Source organism: Octopus bimaculoides, chromosome 18 (assembly GCF_046866305.1).
Source record: "Octopus bimaculoides isolate indiv1 chromosome 18, ASM4686630v1, whole genome shotgun sequence".
In the NCBI taxonomy this organism is placed as follows: Eukaryota; Metazoa; Mollusca; class Cephalopoda; order Octopoda; family Octopodidae; genus Octopus; species Octopus bimaculoides.
Window position 1 is genome coordinate 10,515,128 of NC_142945.1, and position 18,563 is coordinate 10,533,690.

General features: G+C 36.5%; 1 protein-coding gene across 15 annotated transcripts in view; it reads left to right on the forward strand.

Moving 5' to 3' along the window:
• Positions 1–18,563, forward strand: part of LOC106874748 (intersectin-1) — a 254,063-nt gene that overhangs the window by 27,015 nt on the left and 208,485 nt on the right. For all 15 annotated transcript variants that reach the window (XM_089365718.1, XM_089365722.1, XM_089365714.1 and 12 more), the window contains one exon: positions 4,526–4,582. In XM_089365718.1, coding sequence (XP_089221844.1) covers positions 4,564–4,582 — 19 coding nt within the window. In that variant the 5' untranslated portion in view covers positions 4,526–4,563. The remainder of the gene's footprint in view (positions 1–4,525; positions 4,583–18,563) is intronic.

Consider the following 18,563-nt stretch of genomic DNA (forward strand, 5'->3'; position numbering starts at 1 on the left):
TAATTTATGTCTGTTATTCACTCTTATTTCTGCATTCATTCATTCATGCACTCACTCACTCACTCGCTCTGTCTCTCAATCGTCATTCAAAATATATTCTCTTCTCACACTTTGTTTCTCAGCGAGCATGTTTCTCTGTCTGTCGGTCTGTTTGTTTCTCCACTCTCACTCCGACTCTCTCAAATCTCCCTCTGGCTCTCTCTTCTCTCTCTCTCTCTCTCTCTCTCTCTCCTCCTCTCTCTCACACACATGCAGTAAAAATCTCTCACCCATACACGCCTTCTCACACAAACACTCACTCAACATCACTGTCACTACACACACTTCCCTTCATCTCATGCAATTTCTTTTTTGCTCATACTCTCATTATCTCTATCACCCCCACCTCACTCATGCTCTCTATACTCACTCATTCTCTCTCTCTCTCTCATTCTTTCTATCCCAAATGTGCACTCACTTTATCTCTTACACACACACACACACACTCTCTCTCTCAACCACACTCATTCTCTTTCTCTGATTCTCTTACACACCCCCATTGTCCTTTCACCTACACATACTTATTTTCCTTATACATTTTCTCTCATTCTCTCTCACACACATTCTCTTGTAAACACACACTCTCTCTCATTTTCTTTTGCATACACTTTCTCTCTCATTCACTCTTGCATATTCACTCTCCCTCATTCTGCAACACAGTCACTTTAACATTCTTTCTCTGTCTCTCATTTTCCCTGTCATTCACAATCACACACACAAGCACTCGCACATCTCTGTATCATGCCTACTTTCGCTTCACTCTGAATTCAAGTTAACACACATGTAATGATGTGATTTCAAGAAAGGTATTGATTTAAAAATTAAAAACTTTAATTATGGGCAGTTTTCGGTATCTTGGTAATGTGAACTAGGAATGATTCCAGTCAAACTGACATTGAAAGGGTTAAAGTCATTTAAAGCAAAACAAAAAAGGAAAAAAAAAAGATCTGATTAAAAAAGTTCAGAGTAGTCTCCCTTGAACATCAGCTATGATGTCACATTCTACTTTTTGTCAGAATTTATGAGAAGTATTATAATGAATGTTAAAATGTTCTTTATGTGCAATGAACATTGAGTTAACCCTTTAAATTCCTTAAAGCAAGATGAGATAGTTTTTCTTATATTTTTTAGAATAAAATTTTTTTAAATTCCAGTAATTACACAACATCATAGGAAATATTATAATTTCTTGCTGTTGCTGGCTTGTGGGTGGGTGGGTGTTTGGTTGTTGGAGTAACAGAATCAATAGGATGATAGATGAAGTTCAATACTTTCTAAGTTAAGATCAGCATATATAAATGGTGTGAACTATCTGAAACACTGCCTTCTGGGCAGTTTTATGATTGCTTGCTTGACATGTATTATCTCTGTCTCTCTCTCTTTCTCTTTCACATTCACACACTGTCCAATGTGTCCTTTCCTAATGTTGGCTGCTTGAATGTAATTTTGAGGAAATTTGGATGCTATTTGTAACAGGCTAGGTTACAGTGTTTTGTGAAAGGTAGTGGTGGGAGGGGCTGGTAATGCTTTGGCTACATTATACATAAAAGGTGTCAAAATTGTAATGATATTTGTTCGGTAACTGATGAGGGGTTGAGGATTTTTGTGTCCATTGCTTGTATTTTTTCCTGTTTGTTTGTTTTTGTATTTTCCTATGTTGATCCCCTCTACTACATTTTTATTATATATATAAGCTTGCTTCCCAACCCCATGGATCTGAGTCCACTCCCACTGTGTGGCACCTTGGGCAAGTGTCTTCTACTATAGCCTTGAGTTGAACAAAGCCTTGTGAGTGGATTTGGTAAACGGACACTGAAAGAAGCCCATTGTGTGTGTGTGTGTGTGTGTGTGTGTGTGTGTGTGTGTGTGTGTGTGTCTTTGGGTTTGTGTTTGTCCCCCCCATCACCGCTTTGACAGCTGGTGTTGCTGAGTTTATGTCTCCATAGCTTAGCATTCCATAAAGAAGTGCTGATCACTCAAACTGGTTGGAACTCATAGAAGAGGGAGACCCAGAAAGACCTAGGATGAAGTACTGAAGGATGACCTTAGGACACTGAGCCTTTGGGAAGCGATAACAAATGACCAAGATATATGGCATCTTGCTGTACTCAAGAAAACCTGTCCTCTACAACAGATGGTGTTAAGGCCACTCTCCTTGATGAAGAAGATTGGCCTGAAGTTCTATGTCAGTGCCACATAAAAACCACTTGTGCCATGCCACATAAAAACCACTTGTGCCGTGCCATGTAAAAAGCACTCGTGCTGGCACCAGTGCCATGTTAAAAGCACCCAGCATACACTGTAAAGTAGGTGATGTTAGGAAGGGCATCCACTTCTAGAAACCAAGCCAAATCAAACTGGAGCCTGGTGCAGCTCTGGCTGCCAGCTCTGGTCAAACTGTCCAACCCATGCAGTGTAGAAAATGGATGTTAAAAGATGATGGTACACATACACACACACACTACAAATGTGTGTGTGTGTGTGTGTGTGTAATGATAGCAGTATGCAAGGATGCTGCATTTTAGCTCTGTAAAATGAGATATAACTTCATTCCAATATAAATTGTCTTTTTTGATGACATTTCATTAGAAGCTTTAAATCGAAATTGTACAACATTTCTAATTGAAATTCTAATCACAATAATGGTTAATGCCATTTTGTATTCTATTGTTTTTTAATAACCTATTTCAAAATTCTGATTGTAAAAAATATTTTAAGCACCATTTTAATGGATTATTTTCAAAGTAAATGATAATATAAATTTGAGTTGGTTATTGTGAAATGATATTTATTATGGAAGTTATTTGTTGAAATTACAATAAAACAATAATGATATTTCCTATCCTTTTCCCTATTCATTTGTTGGTATTTCTGCTACTGCAATGCCTAGTTCTTTGTTTTTATTTTATTTTGCTACGAGCTATGCTATAACTTAGGTGTGTGTGTGTGTGTGTGTGTGTGTGTGTGTGTGTGTGTGTGTGTGCTTGCATGGGTCAGACGGAATTTGTTGAGGCAAATTCTCTATGGCTGGATACCTCTTCCTGTTGCCAACCCTAACCAGTTTTCAAGAAAGGGGATATTTTCCCTTGGCCAAATTGAAAGTAAACAACATCGCATGTATGATGGTGCTAATTATAGATGCCATGCCATGTGATGTTGAGACAAGGCTACATACCATGTCCTGTATTTGTAAAATTATTGAAATTTGAGATAGACTTGGATACTATATCTCAGCAGTTGGACTTCCACGTAAAGGTTCTCTAGTTGGCTAAAATTCTGCTGATGTCATTAGCATTAGTTGCAAGCATTACACCATCCCATGACCTCTTTTTAATCAATTTGAAATGTAAACCTAACATAGTGAGTCCTCTTCTTAAGTTTAAAACATAATAGTTGTATATGAATTTACTTCTAAGATTTTAGCATGAATTATATAATAAATCTTAATAGCAGCAAACTGAAACAGCTGTTTCTCTTTATTTGCTCAAATTTGGTCTTGTTATATCTAATATAATCCATATTTTCTGTATTACATTTGGGTCAATTCTCAATTGGAACCATTTTATTTTCTACTGTAATGCACTTGTTTTAAGGCTAGGTCACTTCGTCCATCCCATGTTGGAGTTTAGAATGTATGCTCAAATTTAGCGGGCTTATTTCTCAGTTTAAGGGCTTAGTTTAAGAGGCTTAGTTAAGAGCTGTTTTCCTGTCTAACTAAAACAAACAAACAAATAAGTAATAATAATAATAATAATAATAACAATAATCCTTTCTATTACAGGCACAAGGCCTGAAATTTGGGCGGGAGTGGACTAGTCGATTCGAAAGGATGAAAGGCAAAGTCAACCTTGGCACAATTTGAACTCAGAATGTAGCGATGGGCGAAATGCCACTAAGCATTTCGTCCAGTGTGCTGACAATTCTGCCAGCTCACCGCCTTAATAATAATTATATTAATAATAATAATGATAATAATAATAATAATCTGTTCATCCATCTGTCCGTTGACACCATTTGTGTCTGAGTTTGGTTCATCTGAAGGCCAAGTAGGGAATGAAAGGCATTGATTGTATGGCAGGGCAGGCGGTGGTCTTGGGCTGCTGTGACAAGGCCTTGCATTAGCCTCCTTTTACTTCTTCTGTAGTCTTTCTCTTCTCCTTCAAAGTGGAACAACTGGAATGAATTGCTCTTCACCAGGATGGGCATCTGACAGGATGGGCATCTGACAGGATGGGCATCTGACAGCTCCTGTTTCCCCGGTGTTAGGGCTGATTCTGGCTTGAAGGAGGGAGGAGTTCAGTTGGTCTTTGAGTCTGTGTTCCAGGGCTCCTTGATGTCATTTGCCAGTAATGAGCTTGCTGTAGAGGATACTCCATGGGAGTCTTGAAGTTATGGTTCACCATAACTTATTAGCCTAATTTTGTTACTGTTACATTTATTTAGTGACTATTAAATAATGTTACTTTTTTTCTTCTGTTTATTTCAGCTTGATCTCTGAAGTGCTGCCAGACATCTATTGTCATCATGGCTGGATCAGTAGCAGGTAATTTAATCTTTTCCTCTTATTGTTTTTTTCATTGTCTTTGTGGCACCTGCACTAGAGAGGTTGTTGCGTTTAAATGAGACTAAAGAGTCCTCTCTGCTCTATGTTGTCTATGTTTGTTTGTGCACTAAATGGTTGTCTCATACTGGGCAAGTAGAAAAGAGGCTAATGAAAGAAGACCAGAGTGAGAGGGCGATAGAGGAGAGATTAATGGAAGAAACAAATGAGAGAGATGGACAGCTACATAGTGATTGTTGGTAAAGAGATTGAATAGAAACAGCATGAGCAATGAAGAGAATGAATGAATGAATGAAAGAAAGAGAGATATATAGAGAGAGACATGTAATCAAGTGTGTTAGAAGGAAAGAATAAGGTCTGAAAGAGGGGGTTTAGTCAATTACATTGATCCCAGTGCTCAACTGAAAGGATGAAAGCAAAGTCGACCTTGGCAGAAATTGAATGAGAATATAAGACAGACAAAATGCCGCTAAGCATTTTGTCTGGCATACTAAAGATTCTGCCAATTTACTGAATGATAATAATTTGCTATAATAATACTCTTGTGTTTTTCTCCGTCACAACACATGAATGAGAAAGGAAGGAGTGGTAGATGAATAAGGAAGTGAATAATAAGGAAAGAATAGTGTTATGAATAGTAATGATGGTGGGTGATGGGGGAGAGAGACAGATTGATGGATTGTGAAGGATGTCAATGAGTGATGAAAAGTGATTGCTAACAATGAAGAAGATGGAGGAATAGAACATGAATAAACCTAATCGGATGGTGTCCCTTGCAACACAGGCATTATGATGGGAGAGAGATAGTGATAGTAGGGAGGCACATCGATTGGGGGAAAAGTGAGTGATAATGGTGATGAGAGGTATCCAGGTGGCCTCAAGGTATACCCTGAATAAAAATGAGTGGGAATGCATGTGAATTGTAATAAGAGTTACAATCAGGGGGGATTGAAACTGGGTTATTGAATTAAATAACCCTTGGAATGTATCTACCCCTCTGTGACCGTTTACTATTTGTTCTGTATACAGTATGTCTTATTGTGGGTTTTTTGCTCTTTATGAGGAGGCTGTTTGATTATTGATTGTCCTTTTTGCCTCTGAGAAATTCATTACAGAAAATATGACCTCTAAAAGGTCGATCAAGATTTTAATGTAGGACATGACTTTGTCCGAACTGAGACACATCATTGAATCAGCTGTTTTAGTCACAAGATTGATATTGATTATATATATTTTTTTTCTTTTCCACCCTGTTAACATCTCTTCAAGGTGGTTCTGTGTTTAAGAAGAGAGTAAGAAGCAAGACGCAGCATTTGTTACGGAATAATGCAAAGTGTAATCTGATTTCTTCTTCTTCTTTGCTTCCTCCACCTCCTCTTCATCATTGTCATCATCATCTACTTCTTCTTTGACTACTTCGATTATTTCTTCCTTTTTGATGATTTCTTTGACTTCCTCTCTCTCTCTCTCTCTCTCTCTCTCTCTCTCACACACACACACTCTGATGATTAGTTTTGTGGATAAAGTATTTAATTTGTGGTGGTATCTAGTCACAACCCTAAACACTCTGATTTCAACTTTTGCCAGGGTCAGCTTTGCTGCCTATCATCATGATTTGCTTGAATCGACTTTACTCTTCTCCTATAAGTTTGTGGCATTCTGCCAGTGCAAGAAAGCAATCTGATGATGTTGATAACAGCAATAATAATAGTAATACTGATCATGTTGCCAGGCACATCATAGTGTTCTGTCGAAGTTTCTTTCAATATAATTTATAGAGCATCGAGTATTGATCATCATTATTATTATTATTTAATTATATTTTTTTGAAGAACATTTTCATCAGTTCATTGTAAGTGAACTTTACATAGCAATAAGATAAATTAATGTCTATCTACATCTGGATTACATGCAGAAAAAAACAGTGGTAAACTTTTAATTTGATAGATTTAACCTTTTAGTATTAACTTTGTTTATATGTAACATGATTGATTGATAGGTCGCAGACCTCTGGGAGTCATCATCATAGGCTGTTGTGTTTTTGATTTGGATAATAAAATTACAGGCCAAGCAATATCCATAATTTTAGAAGCCAGTGAGAAAATTGGAGTCCAGCCCAAGCATTGCATTAACCCTTTAGTGTTTGCATTATTCTGCTAGAATTAATGTTTTTTCATCCACATTGTTTTGAACTAATCATGTATTATCTTGTAGCTATGAGATTTTGATGAGGTAGCTGTTAATTTTTAAAACGATATTGTAGGGTTAGTGTGAGAGACCAGATTTGGCCAGTTTGAACATAAAACAAGCAGAATACTTTTGGCCGGATATGGCCGGTTTAAATGCTAAAGGGTTAAAGCACTTCATTTGTTTGATATTGTTGTAGTTGTTATTAAGCTTTAGCTCTGATCAAGCAGATCTATGGTCAAAAGTATTCCAGCTATGACCAAATAGAAATTTAAAAGAAAGAATAAATGGGAATCTCATTTTGAATTTTAAAATTTAGGAAAATATATATGAAACAAGTGTCTACTCTTTAATTAATCATACATTGTGTTCAGCAAAATTTTGATCAGCACATTTTTCAAGTCACATGTTATGGATTTGTTTAAGCCTTAGATTATATTTTTTAGATATCTATGTCATACCTAGATACCCCCTATGGTGCATTGTCTGAGAAACATTGACAATCTGTCAATATATATATATATATAATAAGAATTGTATTGAGGTTAAGAGGAATTCAAATTGATGTTATGATCGTTTCAGTAAATAAATGTTTTTTTAAAATCCCGTACCACTTGTATAGATAAGTAATATATACAATATATGTAATGAATGCAATATAATAGAATAGAATAAAATTATTATTGTTGATTCACTTTGTCAGACATCATTATTCAAAATGCAATTAAGAAACAAACATACAATGCAAGATAAATTTGTAACACTTCATATCTGTGTTGAGTCCATTCAAATAGACAGGTTCATACATGAAGTGTTGATGAGGTGATAGCTTGGATTATAATTATCCCCTCCATATGTATGTCTATATATATATATATGTGTGTGTGTGTATATATATATATATATATATATATATATATTACAAGGGGTACTGAAAAGTACCTGGGTTTGGGTGAAAGAAAATACAAGAAGATCAGTTAATTATGATTTTATTCAACATATTCCCTTCTCAGATTCACACACTTATTGCAGTGGTCTTTCAGTTTTTCTAAGCCCTGTAAAAGAACTCAGAGGGTTGGGCCTCTCATGATACTCTTAAAACTAGGGGCTTTTCAGTACTGCCTCATATATATATATATATGGAATGAAGAAAAAAAATATACTAGCAGTTTTTCTTTCCATATATATTACTGGTAAGCTATAGGTCAGCTCTGGTGGATCAGATCTGTGATAAAAAAAATTACGAGGCCTTCCTGTCTTTGTATGCCAAGGGCTACATGAGCTTATGTGTGTTTTATTTTTGGGGGTAGGTGTTATTTAAGACATTGGCTGTTGCTTTTAGCAAACAAGTATGGCTTCCTGTACATATGTATGTACATACATGTGTACATATGTCTGTCTGTCCATACATAAATATATACATACATACATATATGGAACTGTTATTTTGGCTAGATTTAACCTTAGATTAAACCATAAGCAGGCTTGTAATTAAAGATAATCCAGCTATGATCATCCCATATATTTTTTTCAGGAATAGTATATTCTGAATTTAAAACAGTAGGGTTTAATTTGAGGGAAATTTGAGCAGTCTCATTGGCTGTTGATGTGGCATGTAAAGAGTTGTGTTTCTGTACCAACAGACCATTCGGACATTAGAGAAAAATAAGGCATAAAATTAATTTTTAGTGGTGGTGATGTTATTGATGATGATGATGATGGGATTATTGTGGATTAAAAAAAAACAAGAAAATAGCCAAAACCATGCATACAGTGATCTTGTTAAGCTGATTAATTTGAGGTTTCAATGCAATTGCAAAAATATTTTAGAGAAATGTCAAATGTTTAATTATTTCTATTCTTTAAAGAGTAAAAGAAGAAACAAAACTGGGCCATGTTTGCTTCTCAACCATGTGCCATGTGGTCTTGGCACATTTAGCAAGTATCTTCTAATATAGACCTGGGTTGACCAAACCCTTGAGAGTGGATTTGGTAGGCAGAAACTGAAAGAAGCCTCTTTCCTCTTCTCCCTCTCTCTATATGTTTATAGATGCATGTATATATACGTGTGCATATCCTTGTCTAGACATCATTTGATAGTTGTAAATGAGCATCGTCATTATGCAAGCAAGGTTGTTCATTTCCTTCTTTATGTGAAAACCATGTCTGGCTATGGTGGAAATATTACTTTGTTTGGAAGCTGGTGAGGGTTGGTGACAGGAAGAGCATTCCAGCCATACAAAATAATCTGCCTCAACAGATTCTGTCTGACCCATGCAAGAGTGGAAATGTGGACATTAAATGATGATGATTATCATCATAATGTTGTTTCTGTTGTTGATTATGAACCCCAGGTCATCTCTGGCTGTCCTAATTGTTCAGTTCTACCTCTTGGTTTCGAACTGTTTATAATAACTCCATTAGCTAATTAATCCTTTCCTTACTGTGTATATATATATATATATATATATATATATATATATATATATATATATATATATATATATACGATGAGCTTCTTTCAGTTTCTGTCTACCAAATCTGCTCACAACGCTTTGGTTAGCCTGAGGTTATAGTAGAAGACACTTGCCCAAGGTGCCACACAGTGGGACTGAACCCGGAACCATGTGGTTGGGTTGCAAGCTTCTTGCCACACCTGCACCTATGCACACTCATACTTTATATAGTACTTTAAGCCCAAAGTATAGAGTACAATGTGCCTTTCACTGTGTGTATCTGTCCTTCTCTATCCATACCACCCCTCCATCGTCAAATATTACGCTTGGTGTTTGTATTTTGATAGAGAAGACATTATGTCTACCGTCCCTTGTACCGCAGCAGTCAGTCTGACTGGTTGGTCTCACGCTACTTGTTGCTAACAGCATGATGTGCGGTCAGACATGGAGAATTAATTGCAAAAGAAATAATTCTGTAACCACAATGATTATAGCGGTGGTGGCAACAGCGGTGGTGATGGTGGCAGCGGTGGTGGTGGTGGCTGCGGTGGTGGTGGCAACGGTGGTGGTAGTGGTGGTGGTGGTGGTGGTAGGTATGATGGCATCAGTCATTGTGTTGGTGAAGATGACGATGATTGTAGTGGTGGTGGTAGCAGTGGTGGTGATGGTGGCAGCGGTGGTAGTGGTGGTGGTGGTGGTGGTAGGTATGATGGCATCAGTCATTGTGTTGGTGAAGATGACGGTGATTGTAGTGGTGGTGATGAAGGGTCTGATCATACTGATGCTGCTACTGATAGTGATGGTGATGATGATGATGATGATGATGATGATGATGGTTGCAGTGGTGGTGATGACAGCATTGGTCATAGTGATGATGATGATTATGATGGTCGTGGTGGTGGTGGTGGTGATGACGATGACGATGAGGATGATTGCAACAGTGCTGATGAAGTTGATAAGCATACTTTTGCCAATAATTCCACAACAGGAGTTCTGACTCTTGGACAGATACCTACGTACGTATAGAACAGTTTATTTCTGTACAGATTAGATCTGTTCAGCACACAGAAACAAGTTTAAAAAAACATAGACAATGAATTTATGTGATTGATGATATGTGTGGCATTTGGCTGTTGTTGTTGTTGTCATTGTTGTTGTTTTTATCAAAGTGGTGGCCTGACAGAATCATTAGCATATTGGACAAAATGCCTGACAGCATTTTTTTTGTTTTTGGCTTTTTGTTCTGAGTTTGAATTATACCAAACAAGGCCGACTTTGCTTTTGATTCTTTAAAGATTGATTAAATAGGTACAAGTTGAGCATTGGTGTCGATGTAATTGGCTTGCCCTCCCCTCAAAATTGCTGGCCTTGTGTCTTATCATTCTTCTTTCATATACACACAACAGATTAAATGGTTGGGGGCAGAACCCCCCCCCCCCTTAATATTGGGCTACAAGAAGTAACCTTAGATGCAAAGAACCTTCCTAAGTTTCCTAGCTGCCCCTTATAACACTTTTTTTTATACATTAAACCTGTTTGCAATCAAAACCCTCACAACACACACACACACACACACACACACACACACACACACACACACACACACACACACATTCTTTGCTTTGTCCTGTACCGTCCATAATGTTTTTCGCAATGTAAACCTTTTGTGATCAATAAAGAAATCAGTACTATTATTATTATTATTATTATTATTATTATTATTATGGTGAGTTGGCAGAGTCGTCAGCATGCTGGACGACATACTTAGTGGTATTTTGTCTGTCACTATGTTCTGAGTTCAAATTCCGCCGGGGTCGACTTTTGGTGTCGATTAAATAATAAGTACCAGTTATGCACTGGGGTTAATGTAATCGACTTAATCCTTTCCTCTCAAATTTGAGGCCTTGTACAGAATCATCAGCACATTGGACTAAATGCTTAATGTATATATATGTGTATGTATGTATATGTTATATATATATATATATATATATATATATATATATATATATATGCATGGCTGTGAGGTTAAGAAGCTTGCTTTGTAATTGTGTGGATTTGGGTTCAGTTCCACTGTGGGGCATCTTGTGCAAGTGTTTTCTACTATAGCCCTAGGTTGACCAATGCGTTGTGAATGAATTTGGTTGATGGAAACTGTGTGGAAGCCCATCATATATGTGAATGTTTGTGTTCATCCCCCATTACAGCTTGACAATTTGTGTGAGTTTGTTTATGTTTCTGCAGCTTAGTGGTGTGAGGAAAGAGACCGATAGAACAAGTATTAAACCTTTAAAATAAATACTGAGATTGATTTATTCTGTTGCGCCCTTCAAGTTGGTGCCCTAACTCCATTATCTAATAAGTTATCTAATGCAATATAGGTATCCCTAACCCGCAGACCATAAAACATACTCAATGCATTTAATATTAGAATGTTGTAGTTTATGAATTATATTAAGTGGTTGCTTCTAACTTATAACTTGCCAAATTGTTTCATATGGAGATCAGCTCAGTTGCGTCTATATTCATCAGAGAGTAAAATGTTTCATTTTACACTCTGCTGCAGCTGGTTACAGCTGTGCTGATCTCGAAATAAAACCTATTGCAAATTGTTAGTAGTTATTGAATATATAAATAAACTACATATATCTGTCTATGGATATATCTGTGTGTATGCACGCGCACGCATACATGTATGTATGTATGTGTATATATATATATATATATATATATATATATATATATATATATATATATATATATATATATAAATATATATACAGAGCAGTTCCATCATAACTGATGCAACATTTAGAAGACATTTTTAATACTGAAAATGTTCAGGCATGTTACTTAAGCTAACTGAAACGCGATGACCCGTGAATACTTCAACTGTTGTGGCCCATAAGTATTGTTACATATGTATTGTAGTTCTAGATGCTCTTCCTGTCCCCAGCCCTCTCTTGTTTCCATGGAAGATTGGAAACAACTAATGCTGCTTGTATGACAGTGACACTTGTTTACAGCTATAACATGATGTCAGGATGCACACACACACACACATACATATATATATATATATATATAATGGGTTTTTCCCAAATCCCTATTTATGAAATCTACTCACAAAGATTTGGTCAGCTGGTGATGGTGGGGCTATAGTGGAAAACACAAAGATGAAAGATGCTGTCAATGGCAGATATGAGACAGTGTTAAAGATGAGGCATGGTTGTCCTAAGCTGTAGCTCGGTAGAGAGAAGGAGAAGAAACTGTTGGCAGAGTAAGGGGTGATCAGTGGAACATCAATGATTATATTGAGAATGAGGGATAGATTTTTAAAGGAAATGGCCCAGGGAGAGGGAACACACACACAATGAATATAGATGTAACGAGAATATAGCTTTAGTGTAATAACTTCAGCAAAAACTTAAAGAGAGAGGAAATATGTTTCTGTGTGTGTTCCTTCTCCCTGGAGCTATTTCCATGTATACATATATACTTATATATATATATTTGCAGAGGAATTTGTAGTTGGTAGTTTAGCTTAATCGGTCAAAGCATTGTGACATGTAATCACGGGGATGTGAGTTCGAGTCCACAGCTAACCACCTACACTTTTCTCTGCAAAATAGGGGTAGTTTATCCTGTTCAGGCTATACTATTAGCATTATTCTGCGATTGAGAATTTAAAAAATCATTTAACTTTCTATAGACATCTCACTTCTAAAAGCAAACTTTGTTTGTTTATTTATGTTTGTCGTAATTTGAATTTAATATATATATATATATATATATATATATATATATATATATATATATATATATATATATATATATATATATATATATATATATATATATATATATATATATATATATATATACATATATATATATGTATGTATGTATATAAAATCATGAGTTTGGTTGGAGATTGGCTCAGTTGAAAGCAGAATTATTTTACATAAAAACATGAAAGACAACATTAATAACCAGCAACCTTTAAAATTATTATCATTTCTATATTAATCTCAGAAATTTTAGCCATATCATCTCTACTGGTTCTTCGTTACCGTTTTCTGTTCCTGATTATTTTGTTTCATGTTTTTTTCCTTTGCTATTTTTTGTTACCTATCTTGCATCATTTGTTTTCATAACATGTCCAAACTGCTATTAACATCAGCCTCTTCTTTCTCTCTGTCTTTATGTACTGCTCTGTTCTATCTCTCTGTTGCTTTCAATCATTGCACTGTGCTCCCCCTCTCTCTCTCTCGTTTTCTTTTGCTCTCTCTCTGCTGTCGCTCTCTTTCCTTTCTTACTTCACTGTCTTCTCTTTCTTTCTCTTACTATACCTTATACTTTGTCTTTTTCTGTCACATTCTCAACTCTGTCTCCATGGGTCTCTAGATCTCTTTTTGCATAGCTCACTGTCTCTTTCTTTGCACACAGCCCTGTTGCTCTCTCTTTCCCTCTCTCTCTTTCCCTCTCTCTCTACACACACATACACACACACACACACACACACACACACACACACAGTGTTCTGCCTCATTACATAACTCTTCCTCTCTCTCTCTATACACACACATATACAGCTCTCTGTCTCTCTTTCTCTCTCTCTCTCTCTCTCTCTCTCCATTTCTTTCTGCATAGCCTCCCTCTACCTTTCGACACTGCTCTCCCTTTCTCCCCCCTCCCTCCTCCACTGCTCTTTTTTCTCTTTACAAACCTCTCTCTCTCTCTTTCCATTTGCTGTTTTCTTTCTCTCTCTCTCTGACTCTGTCCACCTTCCTTTCTTCTCTCTCTTACATCAAATATATTACAATTAGTTCCCCCGTTTTATAGAATTCTTCTTCCATAACAAAAAAATGAGAATCTGTTGGTTTATAGATGGCAGCGCCAACAGTAGACGCTTCTGCACAACACAACACTGCTAAATATTAATAATAAAGAGCCAAAAAAACCCCAAAAGAAAACCACAAAAAAAATCAAGAAAAGAAACAAACTGCTACAGAAACATAGAAACATCCCCCCTTTAATTCTTCCTTGCCAAATTGAAAGGAAAATTGGAAAATAAAAAAATTATAACTTAATTTATGCTGCTGGAACATTCTGCTAATGATATAGCTGGTCTTAGTTGATAAAATAAAGATCATAATCACCAACGTTGCCACCATCATCATCATCATTGTTATCATCATCATCATGACCACCATTACTGTCACCATCACCACCACCACCACCATTGTCATCATCGTCTTCATCATCATCATCAACACTACCACCTCCACCACCATTGTCATCATCATCTTCATCATCATCATCATCAACACTACCACCTCCACCACCACCATTGTCATCATCGTCTTCATCATCATCATCATCATCAACACTATCACCTCCACCACCACCTCCACCACCATTGTCATCATCGTCTTCATCATCAAAACTACCACCTCCACCACCACCATTGTCATCATCGTCTTCATTATCATCATCAACACTATCACCTCCACCACCACCACCACCATTGTCATCATCGTCTTCATCATCATCATCATCAACACTACCACCTCCACCACCACCATTATCATCACCATCACGACCATTACTGTCACTACCACCCACCACCATCGCGATTACACCATCATTGCTTGCAAAATTGCTCTGTTATCATCATTGGTTAAATCATCATCGTTGTCATAACTATAATCGTTCATCTCTATTATTATAATCAACTTGCACCTCCTCCCCCTCCACCGTTATTGCAATCACCAATATCTTAGTCTTGAAAAATAATCATCACCGTCATCTCTATGATTAGCCACATCAATTTACTTTTCCACCTCTTCGTCTTCCTCCCATCGCCATCTTCATCATCACCATCATCACCATCACCATCACCATCATCACCATCGTCACTTTCCTCCCCCTCTTCATCATTACCATCATCGTCATTGTCGTCACCATCATCATCATCATCATCATCATTACCATAATTATCCTACTTCTCCCTCATTGTCTTCACTATAATTATCCTCCTCCTCCTCCTCTTCCTTTGCATCATCATCATCATCATCATTCTCATCACCCCCTCCTTATCATCATTATGACTGAGTGTCCACCACCGTCATGATCCTGATGATGATGATGATGATGATCCTTCCTGTGTTATTTACATTCAGTTTAATACCAGAACATCCATATTTGTCTACATACAACCTGTTGTTAACAGCAAGTAGATGGAGAACATTGGTGAAGAAGACAACGACCAGGCCATTTCAGATTTACGTCTCATTCAAAATCTCCATAAGTGGGGGTTCTGTTTTCTTTCTGGCAGTTTACTTTGTATTTCAGCTCACATTGTTTTGGTCTCCTCTTACAAGTTTATTCAACATGTGTGTGTGGATGAGTGACTTTGTACTTTCCTCTCATCTTCCTGTAAGTCCACTGACTGTAAACAATGGCCTTGATGATGGTATCCGTTGTTTCCGGTTCTCTGCGTTAACATGTTAGAAGATTATTGCCTTGCTTGGAAATAGGTTGGCATCATGAGGAGCATCTGACTGTGGAAGACTGCCCCATTGTTCTCTCATCTGACCCATGCAAGCATAGAAAAGTAAACATTAAAATGATGGTGAGAATGATGATGATGATGATGATGATATATATATATATATATATATATATATATATATATATATATATATATATATATATATAGGCGTAGGTAAATATTTTATATATAATAGGCGCAGAAGTGGCTGTGTGGTAAGTAGCTTGCTTACCAACCACATGGTCCCGGGTTCAGTCCCACTGCGTGGCATCTTGGGCAAGTGTCTTCTACTATAGCCTCGGGCCGACCAAAGCCTTGTGAGTGGATTTGGTAGACGGAAACTGAAAGAAGCCCGTCGTATGTCTATATATATATATATATATATATGTGTGTATGTGTTTGTATGTCTGTATTTGTCCCCCCAACATCGCTTGACAACCGATGCTGGTGTGTTTATGTCCCCGTAACTTAGCGGTTCGGCAAAAGAGACCGATAGAATAAGTACTAGGCTTCCAAAAAAATAAGTCCTGGGGTCGATTTGTTGGACTAAAGGCGGTGCTCCAGCATGGTCACAGTCAAAAGACTGAAACAAGTAAAAATAATATATATATATATATATATATATATATATATATATATATATATATAGGTGCAAGGATGGCTGTTAACACTGCATGGCTTCTAGGCAAAGGCATAACAGTGTGATTGAAAAGCCTGCTTTGCAATCATGTGGTTCCGGGTTCAGTCCTACTGTGGGGCACCTGGGGCAAGCATCATCTACTATAACCCCAGGCTGACCAATGCCTTTTGAGTGAATTTGGTAGATGGAAACTGGGAGGAAGCTTGTCACACACACAAACATACACACACATGTGTGTATGTATGGGGTTTGTGTTTTGTTATGTTTGTGTGTCACCACTACTTGACAACTGGTGTTGGTTTGTTTACATTCCTGTGACTCGGCAGTTCAATAAAGAAGCCCAACAGAAGAAACACCTGACTTCAAAAAAAAATAACTACTGCATTCGGTTTGTTTGACTAAACCCTTCAAAGCAGTGCTCCAGCATGGCCACAGTCTAATGGCTGAAATAATTAAAAGATATATATATATATATATATATATATATATATATTTATATATATATTTATACATGCCTACATCCGCACACACACACACACACACACACACACACACACACACACTGGGCTTCCCATCTGCAGTGTGTGTTGGAATATTGGATTCCTGTCTGAAACGCTTTATTCTCAACAACTCTTAAGAATATAATTTATGTGATTCTATCTTTAGTTATTTATGCCTGTTTTGCAGCAGTCTCTCTCCTTGTGTTTTGCAAAATTCTAAACAACTGTTCACCTTGATTGCTTCCTAAAACTAACCGTCTTTTTGCTTTTTCTTCTCTCTCTTTCAAAAAAACCAAAAAAAAACCATTTATTGATTATTATTTTTTTTACACCGTGTCATCATAATCCACCTGCCCTCCATAATAATCTGGCCTCCATCTTAATAATCCACCCTCCATTATAATAATCCACCCTTAATCATAGTAATCCACCCTCCATTATAATAATCCACCCTTAATCATATTAATCTGCCCAACATCATAATAATCTGCCCTATTTAATAATAATCCGCCTGTCATTATAATAATTTGGCTCCCATCATAATAATCCTTCCTCCATCATAATAATCTACCCTCTGTCATAATAAACTGTCCTCCATAATAATCTGCCAGCTGTTATAATAATCTGTCTTCCATGGTAATTCACTTTTCATCATAATAATCCAACCACCATCATAATAATCTACTCTTCTTCATAATCTGGCTTCCATCATAATATCCACCCTCCATAACAATTTGTCCTCCCTCATAATAATCTACACTCCATCATGATAATTCACCCTCCATCATGATAATTCACCCTCCATCATGATAATTCACCCTCCATCATAATAATTCGCCCTCTGACATAATAATTCACCCTCTGACATAATAATTCGCCCTTCATCATAATTCACCCAGGAGGTAATCAGAGAGAAGACATGAATCTGTAAACTAACTGAAGAGATTTTTTTATTTTTTTACATGATTGGGTGCTTAATAGCAATTAAGGACGAAGACAAAATTAAGAAACTGTAAAAAAAAAAAAAAGAAAAAAAATACTGTAGTTAAACCTGACTCTGAAGAGCTTTGTTGGACTGCAATGAAGGAAGTGACCCGTAAATAATTCATTTTAATTTTTTCTTCTTGTCTGATCTGATTCATATAAAATAAAACACACACACACACATATATATATGTGTTTTATGTATATATATATATCAAGAACCTAAAGTACTGTGACCTCAATAAGGAAGTGGTTAGTAATTAAGGAATATCCTGTTAGTTATCAGGGCCAATTTGTAGAAATATTGTCTATTGTCACACTAATTAATCCAGCATGACCACAGTCAAATGAGTGAAACAAGTAAAAATGATGTGCATGTATGTGTGTGTGTGTGTGTGTGTGTGTGTGTGTATATATATATATATATATATATATATATAATATATATATATATAATATATGCTTGTCTATTTACTGTAGAAAGAAAAAAGTCCATTTGTATAAAATTTGAGCTTTTGGTGTTTTTGGAAAAGAAGACTGTTGGGTTTCCAGGAAAGCATTTTCCATTAGATTCTTTGTTTTGTTTCCTTCCTTTCCTTTGAAATTGTTAATATTTAAATTACATTCCTTTCGGTTTATC